Raw genomic sequence first — 20618 nt, 5'->3', positions numbered from 1 at the left:
TTAACCTCTCTAATATGCTATCTGTAAAGAGAAAACAATGCTCAGCTTATGATAGCATAGTGTTATAAGCTTTGTTTTTATTGTATTGCTGAAAGACATAATATATTAAAAGAAAGAAGAAACAATTCTGTAATGTAGCCTTTGGACCTTGATATCCTAAAGCAAAATCATGCTACATAAGTGTGTCCATGTAGCACAAAGTAGGCAAATACAGCCCCCAAGTTACCATGACTACCTATATTCTGACTAATATGAGAAAGACTGCTTATGATATTATAAATGAAATCGGAAATTGAATGGGATAAATTTAATATATCTCATTTTAGAAAAAAATATATTGCTTTGGTTATAAGCAATTAAAAAATAACTGAAAGTATTTTATCCTCAGTGCTTTAAAAAAATGGTCAAATGAGGAGACTATTCAATGCTACCAAATCGTTCAATGCATTTTTGTAAGATTGATTTTTTCCAATATTGCAAAGCGATATTGAAAGGAATTTATATCTAGCGTATTCACAAATAGTTCAGTCTTGATCATGTGTGTATATAGACAAATATTTCTACATGACTATAAATAATCCTAGGAATCCAAACCTGAATATTCTAATTCAGTACAAAAGTAACTGTGTTGTATTTGCCTTGATTTATGACAAACTGAATAAATCCTCATTCAGAATAATTATTTATATTCCTTGCATTTGACAAACTGAACATTTTTTCTCCAAGTATTTTATTATTCACTTTCAAAATTTACAGCAATAGACTCAGATTGTGACAGCTTCGTTAAAAATATATACTTCAAAGAAAGACTGAAAGAGAGAAAGAGAGAGAACTACAATAAAAAAGCATGAAATCAGTGCTTCCTAAACTCTGTGGGAGAAAAAAAATCACTGAGTTTTGCTCATTCTGTTTTTCTCTTGTAAAAACCAGTGGATAGTTTTCACTACATGAAATCCTCCAGGCAAATTTGACAATACTCAAACTGGTTTAAATACTATTAAATTAGATAGGTCTACTGATCACATACAGGGAAATTACGGCAATGTCAAATTGCTATAAAAGGTTCTCAATGGTTAATTTCAATATCTATGCAATCCTCAGCTTGGTAGCAAATTGTATGTCAACTGGTAGCAGTTTACAGACCACATTTTGATTAGTACTACTCTAGAATTCAGTTTCTCAATGATTCTGCATGACATTGCATAGTGTTTAATATAATGATTGAGTAACATACACCACTTCTTGACTCTTTTTTTTTGGCTATTATAAGCGACATTTAAACACGTATTTACTAAGCAAATATTGTACCTTCAGCGTTATGTTTGGGAAATGTAGAAATACAGGAATAGCAAAGGCTAACATTTTAATTGGAAATATAATATATGATTCATTGCCAAATTATAAGTCACAAAATAAAAATTCTGTGAAAATTCAGACAAGAAGAAAATCAGTGAAACACCTCGAAGCTAGGAATGAATTATGTAGGTGTTGGAAATTTGGCTGCCAAAGATAGATTGAAAATAATTTGACAAAGTATTTTGGAGTGCTTTTCAATAGCTGTGGAAAATCATTGTTTTTCACGAAATATTAAGTAGAATGTTCTAGCTGATGGACAGGACATTTGTTGATGAACAATGGATAAAAAAGTTATACATTTGTAATTAATTAAAATTCATACCAAAATGTATTAATTATTTTTTTACAAAAGAGGGGGCACTGGGAAAGAGTAACTAAAAGAAACTCTGTAGAAAACAGAAAGGATTATGTTGACGGCTCTATTTCCTTTTTTTTTTTTTTTTTTTTTTTTTTTTTGAGACGGAGTCTTGCTCTGTAGCCCGGGCTGGAGTGCAGTGGCCGGATCTCAGCCCACTGCAAGCTCCGCCTCCCGGGTTTACGCCATTCTCCTGCCTCAGCCTCCGGAGTAGCTGGGACTACAGGCGCCCGCCACCTCGCCCGGCTAGTTTTTTTTTTTTTTTTTGTATTTTTAGTAGAGACGGGGTTTCACGGTGTTAGCCAGGATGGTCTCGATCTCCTGACCTCGTGATCTGCCCGTCTCGGCCTCCCAAAGTGCTGGGATTACAGGCTTGAGCCACCGCGCCCGGCCGATGGCTCTATTTCCTATGAGGCAATCTTATACATTATTTGTGGCAGGAAGGAACAGAGAGAGTGGTTAATTTACACACATCGGCAACCAAGAGAAAAATCCCAATTCAATTTTCAGTTACAAAAAGTGGGTAGGGACTCTCTGCCTGTCTTAGGAACCTGATTGGTAGAGAAGCATAAAAGTAAAACAATGCGAAACTATCATAACTACTAACTAGATCAGTGAGAGACCCAGGCCTGCAGTGTTTCCAGAAGTTTTCAGACTTAAATACCTTTATTTAATGATATATTAAGACACCAAACCCTTTCTCCTCTCCTTTGTCTCAACATCTGTTTTCTTTCAGTACTTGTCTAATAGTGTCTACATAACAAACATGGGTGGATCTCCAAGGCTCCCTAATTCGGGACTCAAGTTGTATATATACATGTTAGACCACCTTATTTACCACATTTGTATTTCTGCGTTCTTCATGATACCAGAGACAGTTTGTTTTTATTCACATAAGTTACAGAATGCATTGGTAATCCAAATTATGCAGAGAACCAGATATTTACTGGGTTTTTTGTTTGTTTTGTTTTGCTTTTTTTGAGGCGGAGTCTTACTCTGTCGCCCAGGCTGGAGTGCAGCGCTGCGATCTCGGCTCACTGCAACCTCTGCCTCCTGGGTTGAAGCCATTCTCTTGCCTCAGCCTCCTGAGTGCCTGGGATTACTTAGGTGTGCACCACCATGCCCTGATAATTTTTGTATTTCCATTTTTAGTAGAGAGGGGGTTTCACCATGTTGGCTAGGCTAGTCTTGAACTCCTGACCTGAAGAGATCCACCTGCCTTGGCCTCCCAAAGTGCTGGGATTACAGGCCTGAGCTGCCGCGCCCAGCCTCATTAGCATTTAACTAATGGCTCTTTCAGTGCTTTAGTTTCCCATCTTCCAAAGTCCATACATTTACTTTTTTTTTTTTCTAAAAGACAAGACATTTGACATATAAACTATACTTATGTTCAATATATAAGTTTGGAATATTTGTATTGTGAATTTTATTTTGTTACGTTTCTATTCAATAGTCTCCTACTATATAGAACTACTCAGTTTTTTAAAACTTTTCTAATACAAATCACTTTCTTTGTGTTCAGGAATGCAAGTATTTCATCCTTTCTTTGGTTTATTTCTTTCATTAAGTTTTGGATCAACTTTAATACTTCCTTTAAGATATTATACTTTTTTGTTCTGTATTATCTCTCTGTTTGAAACCACCTGTTCAACAATTTTCCTAGAAGAAGACAGCGGAGGAAAGTCTGGTGAATGACAAGGCCATAGATTAGTGTCTGGGTGTTACCTGACCATGATAGTAATTAGGCAATCAGAATGGATGAGTTTTCAGAGGAATTTAATGTAAAGGAAATAGAGCAGAAAACTAAAGTCTGAGCCTTGACTTTTCTGAAGCCACATCCAGGGAACTGAAGACAAAGTAGCCGCCACAGGCAGAAAGAATTTAAATAATATAACAAAAATGATAACTAAGGTCAGAATGTATACTAAAATGGGATCAGCAGCTTTTTTTCTTCTGCAAATGGCCAGATAGTAAGTAAATATCTTAGACTTTTCAGGACATATGTCTGTCATTATAACATGAAAGATGCCATAATATTTAAATGAATAGCTATAGTTGGGTTATAATACATCTTCATTTCTGTAAATTTGAATCTCATATAATATTTACTTGTCATGAAATTGTACTCCTTTTTAAATTTTTTTTCAACCATTAAAAGATAAAGAAAACATTCCTAGTTTCTGGATCATACCAAATTAGGCAGTGGGCCAAATTTGGCCTGCGGGACCATTATTTGAGAATCTCTGCCTTGCAAGAATGAAAGAACCTTTTATGACAAATCAAGTGTCTGAAACAGCTAAATGCAGCCGAAGTTACAAGCAACTTGAAAGCAAACATTCTCTCATATTCATGTTTTTATTTTCAAGCATAGCTTTGCACAACATTCTTCACATAGTAAGCTCTCAATAAATGCTTTCCAATGAGAAATAAAGGATAATAATTGGAAATTCTGAGGCCACTGGTGACTTTGAAAATATATCTTTTAAAATAGATGATGTCATGAAAGCCTGTTTTAAGCATGGTCAGTTTAGAGTGAAAAGTTGGGAAATGGAAGAAAGGTTGTTCAAAAGTCTGAAGATAATTAGATGGATGATTGAAATGGAAATATTAATTCAATTGAAGCTGTTTTATGAAGTGTTTCTTAAATTTATGGGGCAATGTTAATGTCTGAATAATTGAATAGTTAAAATTATAAGAAAAATTGAGGGCAGGTCTTTCTGAAAGTAAGGAGTAGTGGACGTATCTTTTAAGATTAGATAGAAGGATGAGAGGAGGTAGTCCTGACAACAACTTATTGAGGTGGAAGCAAGGAAAATAGATGTGTTTGTGAGAAATATTTGTCTTTAGGAATGATGCAGGATGACCTGAGAAGGAGAATATGAAGAGGAAGGAAGGAAAGATTGGAAATTAAAGATTTTAAGGCAAAGCATTTTTAATAGGTAATTAGTCTAATAAATGAAAATGGCAACATCCTAGTAGAAGACAAGTGTATATATGATTCTGTTTGATTTACCTTGGCTTAGCAAATCAGATATTAGTAACATTATTTAAAATGCTAATTAAAATTTGTACCATCAGTAGTGATATAACTTGTACTCTTTAACATTTTGGGAAAGTATAATACATGTGTAGGAAATATGTGATTAAATATGGAAAAGATCCAAAAGAAATAAATTCTAAATATACATTAGAATTGTCTTTTCCCGGACTCTCATCTCCGTTAGTTTATACCTTATTAATTCTGTTCACTCTAAATGTTAGTATACATTTCTGTAAAAGTGATTTAATAATACTCTTTGATATAATCCCTGGCAGCTTTCCTCATCAGTATGTATTATCTTAATCTTATTTTTCATCTCTGGATTCTGTGTCTCCTTTTTGTCCCATTAAATCTCTAATTCATGTTAAAAAACATTCCTCTACTATTTTTCTTCCATAGAAATAAATATTAATACGAGAAAATAAAAGAGTGCTATTGTAAAGTGAGAAATAATATAATTAGAAATAATATCATAAAGCAAAGCAAAGAAAATCCAGGATTACTGTCAGGAAACTTTTAATGGCTTTGTAAAAATGATTGTAAGTCTGGTCAAGGATGTCTTATTGGGACAGCATCCAAATAGAAACTAATTCCCAGCAGAGCAGTGTATTTTACTGTTGAATAGTTCTGTAGCAAACAAAGGGGTGGAACTCGTTCGTGGTTCAGCAGTTGTTTGGCTGACAGTTATGTGTCAGGTCGCTCACACTTTTCATTACTTTGGCAGGTTTTACACAACGGCGAAGAATTTGTAAACAATTTCCCTGTATTCAGAGCCTTTCACCAACCTTAGTTCCCACTTTTTTCCCACTTCTTCATGCCTCTCAAGTACATATTTTTATCTAGTGTTTGTTTCTCGCAAAATAGATTCTTGTCCTTGACATTAAGTATACTTCTGAAGAAAAGGTTGTCTTAGAAAACAGTGTGTCAGTAGGAATTGGTGAATGAAAGTATAATACTGCATTCTAAGCACGTAGTGAAGACAGACTTCTGCCTCCAGGTTTGGGTTACCTCCTTAAGAGTGCCAAGGACTCTACTCAGGTTGACCTCCCGAATAGTCACCTGTAATGGCCGTGGTACACAGAATTAATTTCATAAATCCAGGACTACCTGAAACACCATACGATACGTGCTTCATTTTCAGTCTTTCCGCTTATGACTTAGAAGCTTAGAACAATCTCTGCTGTTTAGAGGAGAACACTATTGTTTTATGTTCCTAAACCATGCAACACTGAACCAGATCTTAAAAATTAATGGACACTCCAGAGCCTTCCTGAATTAGATCTGACATTTGGAGAACATTAACCGCAGGCCACACACTGGATGTCTCATTGCAAAGTGCTTTGGTATTTACATTAGTTACCAAATTTTATGCAAAAAGGAAAACCACCTACAATGGTTATGCAGCCTGAGAAAGGTTACATTTTTTAGTTGTTCAATGTGGTTACTCAATGTCAAATATGGTATACTGCTATCAGTGTTATCTTTAGAAATAAATGCTTAGTGATACTGATAATGAGAATGTGGTTGATTTTTGTCTTATGATTATTAAATACATATGCCGAATGGTATGTCTGTTGAAAAACGAATGTTTTTATATAGATTAGAAAAAATAGCCTTATTGTAAGTTAGCTTAGAGATAATAACTGGAGTATACAAAAAAATGAAATTAGACATGAGTTGCTAATTATCAGACAAAAAAATCAAATACTGGAATAATTGTTTATCATTATATTATTATTATATAAATAACTTTCTTACTGCACAGACTTCTTTTTTTTTTTTTTTTTGAGACAGAGTCTCACTATGTCACCCAGGCTGGAGTGCAGTGGCGTGGTCTCAGCTCACTGCAAGCTCCACCTCCCAGGTTCAGGCCGTTCTCCTGCCTCAGCCTCCCGAGTAGCTGGGACTACATGCACCCGCCACCACGCCCGGCTAATTTTTTTGTATTTTTAGTGGAGACGGGGTTTCACCATGTTAGCGAGTTTGATCTCGATCTCCTGACCTCATGATCCTCCCACCTTACCCTCCCAAAGTGCTGGGATTACAGGCCACACCTGGCCTGCACATACGTTTTATGTACATTTTAACCAGTCTCTCTTATTTGTGGTTTTTCTAACTGTAATAGAACAGTGCGTAAAAGAAAACTCGAAAACACTTCATACACTTTTACTTATGCTGTGACTCCCAGGATAAATCACAAGGGCTTGCGTATCTCTTCCACAATCATTTTTTGGCAATATGAAGGGAAAGAGGAAATAGAGGGAGGGGCTTTTTTGGCCTCATTTACAGTCATCTAACACAAAGTATGCAATCTTCAACCAGAAGGCAGTTCTAGGGTAAGGAAACATAATAAGAAGCTTTGGGAATATTGAAAGATTTTTTAAAATTTGACCTTGATTGAAAAATAAAACAACCATTGAGAATAACTACCTTATTATAATTTATTTAATCTTTGATTTACTAGAAATTAAAAGAATCCTGAAATCTTTTCCAGAAGATTATATGACTTAACAAAACTATGAATTTGCTATGAGGACAGCCACTAATGTTGTGAAAAACTCAGAATATACTTAAAGTGTGACATTTATTCTGTTAAAGAAACTTGAGACTGGGAAAATTTGGGGAAAGATGTTGGACTTTTTGAAGTTGCTGAGTTATAACCAAGTAGGAAAAAAATGAAAGAACTGCATTTTACTAGAAAAATAAGTAATTAAGAACATAAAATGTACTTTAAAGGAATCTCATTTTACATTGCTTTCCATACATATTTAATGAACTGAAATATGTTCTATTAATTAAACTTTATATATATATTTAACATTTGATGCTGAAAGTTGTAGAGAATGAAACATTAATTTTACCCATGATATTGTCAGGTATGTGTTATAATTTAAGATATAAATTTAATTTTATCTTTCCTAAATTACAGGATGAAGTCTGTCCCAAAGCTGAGGGAGATGAAGTTCAGAGGTGTGTGTGGGCATCAGCTGTTAATGTCAAAGACAAGTTCATTTATGTTGCACAGCCAACTTTGGACAGAGTCCTTATTGTTGATGTGCAGTCCCAAAAAGTTGTTCAGGTATGAATAATTACTACTTGTGGACAAGTAAATCTTTAAAAATATTTATATTATTGCAGTAATCTTTTCCAGGTAACTTGACTGTCACTGATAATATGTTTCCTTACTTGGATAACTAGAAAATTTACGCAATTTCTGCAAACTCTTCTCTCATTCTGTTCCTTAAGCCTAATGAATTCAGGAGATAATTTAAATTTTTTGTTTTCAGAAATTAAATCCACCAACACTTCATAATATTAACCTGCCTAGCTCCACACAAATCTCCCTCCCAGCTGCGTATTCTATCTAGAGCAAGGAAGGCACAGTCAGAGCAGGCAGAGGCCAATTAAGACATTCCTGCTTATCATTATAGAACTGGAATGGAGGCCTCCTTATTTTATTCTTAATAAAGACCAAGACAATCGTAGGCTTCACTAGATGACTGTAACCTAGTAGAATTTGCTAGGTAGTAGTAAAATAAATAATATGTAAGTATGTTAGAGATAGAGAAAGCAATCTATAATAAACATTGCCATGGTCATGCTTTCACAATTCTCTGAATTCATACTTCAAGTTTGAGCCACTAACTGTTGCAGCCCACGCTCTTTACGTGAAATCAGTTGCAGAACAACCAAGGTGAAGTGCAGGATTGATGTCCAGTCAGTCTGGTCCCTTAATTATTTTCATCTTTTGCTTCTCAGCTCAGAGAAAAGTAAGTTAACTAGCTTTATGAGATATGTACAATCTGTTAAATGGGAATAATAAATATATGTATCTTGTGAAGTTATTTTAAGAATTACATGAATAATGCATGTAAAGCATTTATAGTAGACCCTGGCATGTTGAAGTGCCATATGCCTGTTTCCTCTCAAAATTTCTCGGGAGACTGGACCCAAAACATTCCTTCATTTACAGAGAATGTTTTCAGTCAATATTGGTTTGAAATTAAACCTCTAATTTTGATTTCTGTCTAGCACTACAAAAAGTGTTAAGATGTTCAAAGTAGGACTACACATTCTAAAAGTCATTGACAACTTCACATGAATTCATTCATCCATCCATCCATCCATCCATCCATTCACCCATTCACCCAGGTAGCACTTCATCCATATATTCTGTATTTATTTAATAATTGCTTATTATGTGTTTCTCATTTCACAAATGCAAACATGAAAAGTACTTCTGCTATGAAGAGCTGGCACTTCCAGGTTTACAAATTGACGGTGAATAACTGGCCTAATGGTTCACTTTCTAATATGAGAATGAGCAGTACAATCATGAGTTAAAGGATGAATAGTTACTCTAATAGAAAACCCTAAGGCCCTAAGGTTACACATTTATTATGAATATACAATCTAATGGTCTGATATTTATTGTGAGAAAAAAATTTGCTGTATATTTCACTTCTTTGTTTCTGATTTTTGAGACTGTGGGATTTTGACTAGGCTGGATTTTTATTTCAGCTACAACATAGGCCAACACAAATTACAAGCATTCGATTTAGAATTATCAAAACTCCTTGCTGGTGAATTAAAATTGGAAATATATTTTAGAAATAATCAGGCTGGTTTTTAAATTGAGTTTTCAAACTAGAGAACTATACTCACTGAATATAAATTATCTAACTGATGTTCAAAAGTGGGAAGAGCTAACATCACTTATTATTCATATAATTCCACCTTCAAATAATGGTGAAACATTTAAAATAGAAAAGATTAATTAAAAATGTTCAAGTGATATGGTAATTACATAAACTGTATTATTTTTCAAAATGCCTATTATTACTATGAAATATTAGGGGAACTTATAAAACTTCACAAAATGAAAAGCAGATAATAATATGATACAATTATGATTGCAGAGTTTTTTCAGCTTAGTATCTAACACATTTTTATAGGTTGATAAATTGGGGCACAGTCCAAATGCGTTCTCCTTATGACCATGTTATTATAATAATAATTACTTATATTACTCATTCTAGATACTACCTGTTTGAAGGAAATTATTATGTAGATTTCTATTACCACATATAAATATTGACTGATTTTGAGCATAAATGGATATATATGATATTCACGATCTGAATCTGGCTATCTGTGCTTTACATTATGATTGCAAGATCATTTTGTTTGTAGCTGTTGCTAGTGTAATTCTTTGTTTTATTGCTGTGAAGAAACTGATTACAGTTGATTCTCATTGTTGTGGATTCTGTATTTATAGTTACCTACTTGTTTAAATTTATTTATAACCATGGCATTTTATGGTCATTTGTGGGCATACCTAGATGTGAAAACTTTTTTATTGCTAAATATACACATGCCCCTCTGTATCTGAACAAGAAGATATTCTGCCTTCTTGTTTTAACTTTCATACTATAAATGAATATTCTTTCCATGCTCAATTTAATACCTTTAAAAAAAAAATCCGTGCTTTTGACAATTTTGCTGTTTAAAACGGCCTCCACACATAGTGTTGAAGTGCTGTCTAGAGTTCCCAAGTACAAGAAGATTGTGATGCACCTAATGGTAAGTTTTGTTCAGGCATGAGTTGTAATGCTGTTGGCCGTGAGTTCCATCTTCATCAGTTAACAATGTGTATTAAATAAGGTGTTTTTAGACAGATACATACATAAAGCAAGGTGATGTATTGATTGGTTGATTCCAATAATATGAACAAAAGCTCAACAGATCATAACTCTTCACTTCCTTTATGAAATCAGTATTCAGTAATTCGGTGTTAGTGATGATTTATAGAGGAGCTATCATAAATAATTAGAATTTACTATATTTGAGTATCAGACTTGTATTTATCCATTCTACTGCTAACAGACATTTAAAGTGTATTTAAATTTGTACTATGGTGAATAATACTATTTGCTACAGTTTTGTACACTTTTTGGGTGCAAAATATTCAATTCTTTTCGTATATGCATATATGAATTGAAATGTGAGACCAAATATTACATGTGAGTTTATGTGTATGTATGCATGTTAAGCTATCCAAGGTGCATCATTTTCCAAATGATTATATTTAACTTCCAAAAATAGCATATGTGACTATCAGTAGTGATAAATTTTTAACTAATATTACATTTAATCTACTGATGAAATTTGGGAGCTGTGAAATCTTTACACTATTGAGACTTTTTCTATATTTCTGCATTGATGATCATTTTGTTTGTTAACATTTTACTTTCAAGTTTTATAATAACCCTGTATTTCTCGAATAAATTCTTAAAATTGAAAAAGCCAAAATATATCTTCTAAAAATTCAAAGTGAATTATTAAAATTTAAATTGCTATGTATATGTTAAACAATAGTTTAAATAAAAGAGGAGAATGATTAACTAAGTTCAGAGATAGACCTGAATTACAAATAATGCAGTCAATCAAATAATGCAGTGTATTGAGGAAAAGAGAAGGAAAATATAAATGAGGAATTAAGACATAAAGTCAGAATTAACATATGTGCAATAATATTTCCTAAAATAGATAATAGAAAGAAAAGGGAAAAGTTAATATTTCAGTCAAAATGAATAATAATTGCATAAAGTATAATAAACTATAATAATAATTTATATAACATGAAACAATATAAAAGCACTTATGTAAACCCTCAGATTTAGAAGGACAAGGAAACTCAATTGGAAAACAAAAAATTACACTTTAAAAAGGCAGTAATTTATCTGCCTTTTTAAGATCTTCCTTTTTCCATTTGGTTGTGTCACTTCAAAGAGGAAGATCTTAAAAAGGTGGATAAATTACTATGAGATGGTAGCAAATTTCTCAGTGGAAATAATGAATATCAAAATAAAGTAAAATATTACAAAAAGACTAAGTGGAAATTTAAAAAATAATTATAAAACTAGGGCACGATTTGTTTATTGTGTCAGAAACACAAAAACATAGACTTTATCACCAACGTAAATGGAAACAACATGGAAACAAATTGTTTACTTCAGGAATCAGGAAAATCAGTCGTAAGTTTGACCTGATAGTGAGCAAGGGAATTGATAAACATATGATCTATTAAAATATTAATTGTAGAAAACAACAAAAACAGGAGCAGCTTGCATGCAGAATGCAGGAGCCAAGGTGAGCAAAAAGGATCCTGTCCTTTAAATTTGGGGTATCTGTTCTTTGATTGTTGATTGACACTTCTGATTACAGAGCTACAGACAGAGGTGGGTGAACATTGTTGTTACACCTTGCCCATTGTTGCAAGCCTCTTTTCCTTTGGTAAAAGTGACTTCCAGGACGTGTAAAGCCTAGTGCCTGTTTATACTCCTCTTTCATTTTTCTCCAGTTCTTCATTTTAGAACCAGACATTAAGTACTAGTTTATTTAAAAACAAGCACATATAGGAGAAAAATTAGAAAGTGACCAGTTGGTGCCCAGAGGAAGGCTCAGAAAAATACCTTAGAAGACTTTAAGTTTACATTAGGCTGAACCTTGGAACAGAGACAGCCTACAGTAATAAACAAAAGCAAAAAATGCAATTAAAAAAACAGCAGTGACTGGGCACAGTGGCTCACGCCTGTAATCCTAGCAATTGGGAGACCAAGGTGGGTGGATCACCTGAAGTCAGGAGTTCAAGACCAACCTAACCAACATGGAGAAACACCATCTCTACTAAAAATACAAAATTAGCTAGGTGTGATGGTGCATGCCTATAATCCCAGCTACTTGGGAGGCTGAGAGAGGAGAATCGCTTGAACCCAGGAGGCGGAAGTTGCTGTGAGCCAATATCATGCCATCGCACTCCAGCCTGGGCAACAAGAGCAAAACTCTGTCTTAAAAAAAAATGGCAAACAAGAGGATGGGGAAGAATCTGATCTCTAGAATTATCACAGTTATTAGATTTGAATGCCTAGTCTTCAAAAACAAACAAAAAAAAGTCACAAGGTATACAGAGAAACAGAAAAGTATGGTCATTTAAATAAAATAGAATCACCTGTAATCCCAGCACTTTGGGAGGCCAAAGCAGATGAATCACCAGGTCAGGATATCATGACAATCCTGGCTAACATGGTAAAACCCCGTCTCTATTAAAAATACAGAAAAAAGTATTAGCTGGCTGTGGTGGTGGGCACCTGTAGTCCCATCTACTCGGGATGCTGAAGCAGCATAATGGTGTGAACCCAGGAGGCAGAGCTAGGAGTGAGCAGAGATCATGCCACTGCACTTGCACTCCAGCCTGGGTGACAGTGTGAGACTCCCTCTCAAAAAAAAAAAAAAAAAAAAAAAAAAAGAAGAAGAAAAGAAAACAAAAACAGAATCAACAGAATGTATTCCTGAAAAAGACCTGAGGCAGATTTACTAGATAAAAACATTAAAACAACTATCTTAAAGATGCTCAAAGCACTAAAGATAAAAAGAAAGTTGAGGAAATAATGTAAAAACAAAATGGAAATATTGAGAGGTGAAGCCAGCTGGGCTTCTGGGTTGGTTGGGGACTTGGAGAACTTTTCTGTCTAGCTAAAGGATTGTAAATGCACCAATCAGCACACTGTGTCTAGCTAAAGGTTTGGAAAAACAGCACTCAGCACTCTGTCAAAATGGAGCAATCAGCACTCTGTAAAATGGACCAAGCAGCACTCTGCAAAATGGACCAATCAGCTCTCTGCAAAATGGACCAATCAGCTCTCTGCAAAATGGACCAATCAGCAGGATGTAGGTGGGGTCAAATAAGCAAATAAAAACAGGCCACCCAAGCCAGCAGTGACAACCCATTGTGGTCCCTTTCCATGCTCTGGAAGCTATGTTCTTTTGTTCTTTGCAATAAATCTTGCTGCTGCTCAGTGTTTGGGTCTGTACTACATTTATGAGGTGTAACACTCACAATGAAGGTCTGCAACTTCACTCCTGAAGTCAGCGAGACCACGAACCCACCAGGAGGAATGAAAAACTCCAGACGTGTGGCCTTTAAGAAGTGTAACACTCACTGCAAAGGTCTGCAGCTTCACTCTCGAAGTCAGGGAGATCATGAACCCACCAGAAAGAAGAAACTCCACAAACATCTGAACATCAGAAGGAACAAACTCCAAACACACTATCTTTAAGAATTGTAATACTCATCATGAGGGTCTGCGGCTTCATTCTTGAAGTCAGTGAGACCAAGAACTCACCAATTCCAGACACAATATTAGTAAATAATAAAAAATCTTTAAAAATTTGAAAGATGAAAAGTTACAATAATTGAAATGAAAAATATACTAGAGGTATTCCAAAGCAGATTTCAGCAGATAGAAAAATCAACTAACTTGAAGATAGTGCAATTGAATTACTGAGTCTGGGAACCAGAAAGAAAAACAGTTGAAGAGGAGTGAACCAAGTCTAAGGGACCTGTGAGACTCAGTCAAGTGTACCAACATATGCATTGTGGCAGTCCCAGAAGGAGAAGAGCAAGAGAAATGGACAACAGAATATGTGGAGAAATCATGGCTAATAACTTTCCAAATTTAATGAAAAACATGAATATAAACATACATGAAGATCAACAAAGTCAAAGTATGATAGATAAAAGTGACCGACATCAAGACACATTAGAATTATACTCTCAAAAGCCAAAGCCAAAGAAAGAATTATGAAAGCATCAAGAGGGAAACAACTCTACGCATACTGTGTATCCTCAATAAGATTATCAGATTTATTACTATTACTAGAAACTATGGAGGCAAGAAGACAGTGGATCCATACATTCAAAGTACTACAAGACCAAATAAAAAAAAAAGTGGCCGGGTGCAGTGGCTCAAGCCTGTAATCCCAGCACTTTGGGAGGCCGAGACGGGTGGATCACAAGGTCAGGATATCAAGACCGTCCTGGCTAACACTGTGAAACCCCGTATCTATAAAACAATACAAAAAACTAGCTGGGCGAGGTGGCGGGCGCCTGTAGTCCCAGCTACTCGGGAGGCTGAGGCAGGAGAATGGCGTGAACCTGGGAGGCGGAGCTTGCAGTGAACTGAGATCTGGCTACTGCACTCCAGCCCGGGCGACAGAGCGAGACTCCGTCTCAAAAATAAAAATATAAATAAAAAAATAAAAAAATAAAAAGTCAATCAAGGATCCTATATCAAACAAAAATTGTCCTTCAAAAGTGAGGTAGAAATTAAGATATTCCCAGATACACAATAGCTGAGTTTGTTGCTATTAGACTTGTCCTGTAAGAAATGTTCAAGGTAGCCCAGCAAAGTAAAAAAACACAGGAGTAAATCAAAACAGTACACAGGCCGGGCACCGTGACTCACGCCTGTAATCCCAGCACTTCAGGAGGCTGAGGTGAGTGAATCACGAGGTCAGGAAATTGAGACCATGCTGGCCAACATGGTGAAAACCCATCTCTACTAAAAATACAAAAAATTGGCTGGGCGTGGTGGCAGGTGCCTGTAGTTCCAGCTACTTAGGTGCCTGAGGCAGGAGAATCACTTAAACCTGGGAGGCAGAGGTTGCAGTGAGCCGAGATCTTGCCACTGCACTCCAACCTGAGCGAGAAAGAAAGACTCCGTCCGTCTTAAAACAAAACAAAACAAAACAAAAACACTAGATAGTAACTTGAAGTCATATGAGGAAATAAAGATCTTTATAAAAGCAAATATATGGACAATCACAAAATCTAATGATTATAGTAAAATTTGGTAACTTCACTTTTTGTTTCTTACCTGATACGAGAGTAATGCATAAATATTAGTCTAAAAGTTATTGTAACTTTGTTTTGCAAAAACTCTTTTGTTTTCTACATAATTTAAGGAAATAATGCATTTAAAAGAATTATTTATTTTTTTGGCACATGGTGTACAAAATTGTAATTTGTGACATAAACACCTAAAAGAGATCAGAATGGAGCTATTAAAGGAGCAAAGTTTTGTATGTTATTGATGTTTAGCTATTATAGAACTGCTATAACTTTAAGCTATTAAGTGTAATCCCCATGCTAACCACAAAGAAAATAGCTGCAGAATATAGACAACAGAAAATGAGAAATTTAAACATTTCATTACAAAAAAATAACTAAACCTGAATGAAGACAATAATGTAGGAAATGAGAGGGGAAATCTGTAAGGCATATTAGAAGACATATAGCAGAATAACAAAGGTAAGTACCTTATCACTAAGTACTTTAAATATAAATGGCTTACATTATTTAATCAAAAGACAGAGATTGACAGAATGGATTAAAAACAGGATCAAACTATATGCTGTCTACAAGTGGCTCACTTTAGGTATAATCACACTAAAAGTTTGAAATATAAGGGATTGAAAAAGATAGTCCATGCACTGAGTAACCAAAAGGTAGAGGTAACTATACTAGTATATGTCTCCATAGACTTAAAATATCACAAGGGCCTGGTGTGGTGGCTCGCACTTCTAATACCAGCACTTTGAGAGGCCAGGACAGGGGCAGTGTCTGGCCCCAGGTGTTCAAGACCTACCTGGACAACATAGTGAGATGGTGTCTCTCTATATACATATTTTTTAATTTGTTGGATGTGGTGGCACACACTTGTAGTCCCAACACTTGGGAAACTGAGTGATGTGGGAGCATCACTTGAGCCTGGAAGTCAAAGCTGCAGTGAGCTTTGGTTGTGCCACTGCACTCCAGCCTGGGAGACAGAGTGGGACTCTGTCCCAAAATAAAAATAAAAATAAATTACAAGAGACAAAGAGGGAGATAATTTATTAATAAAAAATTCAATACAGCAATATAGCAAGCAGATTTAAAAATTATAAAGATGCGTATACTTAATACTAAACCATCAAAACATGTGAAGCGAAAGCTGACAGAATTGAGAAATTTGGAGTTCTACAATGATAATTGAAAGCGTCAATTCCTCACTGTCAACAATTGATAGAAATACCAGACAGAAGATAGATAATAAAGGGAGTAGAGACCTTATCACAATAAACCAACAGATCTAACAGACAAATACAGAGTACTATCCAATGACAATAGCATATATATATTTTTCTCTCAAGAGCTCATGGAACATTTTCTAGGATAAATGATATGCTAGGCCAGAAATTAAGTCTCAATAGATTTTAAAAGTTAGACATGGCTAGGCGAGGTGGCTATAATCCCAGCACTTTGGGAAGCTGAGGCAGGTGGATCACTAGATCGGGAGATCGAGACGACCCTGGCCAACATGGTGAAACCCCCTCTCTACTAAAAATACAAAAATTAGCCAGGCGTGGAGGTACACTCCTGTAATCCCAGCTACTCTGGAGGCTGACGTGGGAGAATTGCTTGAACCCGGGAGGCAGAGGTTGCAGTGAGCCGAGATCGTGCTACTTGCACTCCAGCCTGGCGAGAGTGAGACTCTGTCTCAAAAAAAAAAAAAAAAAAGTTACATATAATAAAAATTATCTAAGCATAAAGGTGTGGAAGTAGAAATCCATAATAGAAGTAAAATTGGAATTCTTTTTAAATTGTGGAAATTAAAATGACCTTAAACAATCGATAAAAAAAAAGTCACAAGGAAAATTAGAAAATACTTAGAAGCAAATGAAAATTAAAGCACAACAGACCAAAACTTATGGGACATAGCAAAACCAGTGCTGAAGGATGCGAAGGGAGTGGAATTTAGAATGATAAATATATTTTAAAAAATCAAGGAGTATCTCAAATCAACAACCTATCAAAAAACTGAAAGAAAAAGAAAAAGAAGTAAAGTCAGAGCTAGCAGAAAGAAGGAACTGATAAAAATTAGACGAAAGATAAAATAGAGAATAGAGAAAACTATTGAAATCAAAAGTTAGTTCTCTAAAAAGATCAAGAAAATAGCCGGTGCGGTGTCTCACGCCTGTAATCCCAGCACTTTGGGAGGACGAGACAGGCAGACCACGAGGTGAGGAGATTGAGACCATCCTGGCTAACACGGTGGGACCCCGTCTCTACTACAAATACAAAAAATTAGCCAGACATATTGGCACGCACCTGAAGTCCCAGCTACTTGGGAGGCTGAGGCAGGAGAATGGCGTGAACCCCGGAGGCGGAGCTGGCAGTGAGCCAAGGTCGCGCCACTGTACTCCAGCCTGGGCAACAGAGCGAGACTCCGTCTCAAAAAAAAAAAAAAAAAAAAAAAAAATCAAAAAAAAAAATGGACAAGCTATTAGCTAGATGGGATAAGAAAAAGAGATTTTAATTAATAAAATCAAAAATGAATGTGGGGCCATTACTATTATACCAATGCTTTAGAAATGCAAAGGATTATAAGAGAGTACCATGAACAATAGTATGTTGTCAAATTGGACAACCTACATAAAATGGACAAGTTTATGGAAACACAAAATGCAGCAAGGCTAAATTATAATAAAATAGAAAAAATAAATATACTTACAAATGCTAAGAAAATTGAATCAGTAATCAAAACTAACTCAACGAAGAGCACTAAACCTGATGATGTCACTGCTGAATTTTACCAAACATTCAAAGAGAACTAACACCAATATTTTTCAAATCTTACTAAAAAAATTGAAGAGAAGTAAATTCTGCCTAACCCATTCTATGAGGCAAGCATTGCCGTGATACTAAAGCCAGAAAAAATTACTACAAGAAAATACACCTACAGCCCAAGATGCCTTATGAACACTGATGTAAAATTACACAACTAAATATTAGCGAACCAAGTTCAGCAGCACATAACTACATCATACCCGTGACCAAGTAGGATTTATTCCTGGAATGCAAGGATGATTCAATGTATAAAAACAGATCATTGTAATAAACAACCTTAATAAAATGAAAAAGAAAAATTACATGACCATCTCAAGTGATGCAAAAAAGCATGTGATAAAATTTAACACTGTTTCATAACAACAATACTCAAAAAACTAGGAATGGGAAGAAGCTATTGCAACATATAAAACCCATGTGGGAAGAACTCAAACGTGAAAGACTGAGCTTCTCCTCTAAGTTCAGGAAAAAGACAAGGATGTTCACTTTTGCCACTTCTACTTAACATTGTATTGGGCTTCCAGCCGGAACAGTTCGGCTAGAAAGATGAATAAAAGCCCTCCAGTTAAAAAAGAATAAGCAAAATTATTTGCAGATGGCATGATCTTACATGTAGAAAACCCTAAAAATTATGCAAAACACTATTAGAACTAATGAATGAATTCAGTAAAGTATCAGGATAGAAAGAAACATACATGAATCTGTTGCATTTCTATACACTAATAATAAACAAATTGCAAATAGAATTATGGAAACAGTTCAACTTGTCATAGCATAATAAAGAGTAAAATACATAGAGATTAATAAAGAAGGTGAAAGATATACAAGGGAAATTACAAAATATTGCTGAAAGAAATTAAAGGAGATGTATAAATGGGAAAACATCCCATGTTCATGAATTGAAAGACTCAATATTGTTAAGATGTCAGTACTACTCAAAGCAGTCTAGAGATTCGGAGAAATTCTTATCAGAATTTCTTCTTCAGAAATTGTCTCAATAGATTTTAAAAGTTAAACATGGTGAGGCACGGTGACTCATGGCTATAATCCCAGCACTTTGGGAAGCCTTATCAAAATTGCTAAGGCTTTGTTTTGTTTTGTTTTTTGGCAGAAATAGAGAAGCCCATATTTCCTAAAATTCATATGGAATCTTAAGGGACCCTAAGTAGAAAACATAATGTTGAAAATGAAGAACAAAGCTGGAGTACTCTCATTTTCTTATGTCAAAACTTACTGCAAAGGCTACAATAAACTGTAGTACTAGCATAAAGACAGGCATACAGAATAATGGAATGGAATGGAAAACTTGTGAATAAACATATATAGTCAATTTTTTTTTATAAGGGTGCCAAGACCATTCAGTGGGGCAATGGCAGTCTGTCTACAAGTGATGCTGGGAAAACTGATGTCCACATGCAAAAGAATGAAGTTGGAAACTTACATAACACCATAAATAAAAACGAACTCAAAATTAATAAAAGACCTAAATTTCAGGTGCAAATTTTAAACTGTTAGAAGAGAGAGCAAAAAGTTTATGATATTGGATTTGGCAAGGATGTCTAAGATGTGACAACAAAGGCACAAGTAACCAAAGAAAAATTACATAAATTAGACTTAATAATTTTTTTTAAATTATTCATTCACAGATAATAGTAACAGAGTGAAAAGTAAAAGGGCAACCCACAGAGTAGAAGATATATGCAAACCATGTATCTGTTAAGGGATTACTATCCAATGTATATAGATAACTCCTAAAACTCAACCACAAAAATAATCAAAACTGGATTCAAAACTGGGCAAATGTAATCCCAGCACTTTGGGAAGCCGAAGCGGGCGGGTTAGGAGATCAAGGCCGTTCTGGCTAACACAGTGAAACCCTGTCTCTACTAAAAAAAAAAAACAAAAATTTAGCCGGACGTGGTGGTGGGCCCCTGTAGTCCCAGCTGAGGTAGGAGAATGGCATGAACCCGGGAGGCAGAGCTTCCAGTGAGCCGAGATCGCGCCACTGCACTCCAGCATGGGCAACAGAGCGAGACTCCGCCTCAAAAAAAAAAAAAAAAAAATGCGCAAAGAACTTCGATAAACATTTTTCAAAGATGTTATACATATAGCCAATATGCGTGTAAAAAGATGTCCGATATCAGTAATGCTAGGGAAATGTAAATGTGAGTCAAAACTACAATGAGATGGCACCTTATACTGATTAGGATGGCTACTACCAAACAAAAAATAAGTTTTGGCAAGGGGTTGGAGAGATTGAAACCCTTGTGCATTATTGTTGGGAATATAAAATGGTGGAGCTGCTTTGAAAGACAGTTTGGTGGTTATTTAAAAAATTAAAAATAGAATTATCATGT

General features: G+C 35.1%; 1 protein-coding gene across 1 annotated transcript in view; it reads left to right on the top strand.

The window, feature by feature from the left end:
• Positions 1-20618, top strand: part of FSTL5 (follistatin like 5) — an 810882-nt gene that overhangs the window by 713688 nt on the left and 76576 nt on the right. Inside the window, exon 13 of the mRNA XM_015139434.3 lies at positions 7681-7830. Coding sequence (XP_014994920.3) covers positions 7681-7830 — 150 coding nt within the window. The remainder of the gene's footprint in view (positions 1-7680; positions 7831-20618) is intronic.

Source organism: Macaca mulatta, chromosome 5 (assembly GCF_049350105.2).
Source record: "Macaca mulatta isolate MMU2019108-1 chromosome 5, T2T-MMU8v2.0, whole genome shotgun sequence".
Taxonomy (NCBI): domain Eukaryota; kingdom Metazoa; phylum Chordata; class Mammalia; order Primates; family Cercopithecidae; genus Macaca; species Macaca mulatta.
This window is presented reverse-complemented; position numbering and strand designations above follow the sequence as displayed.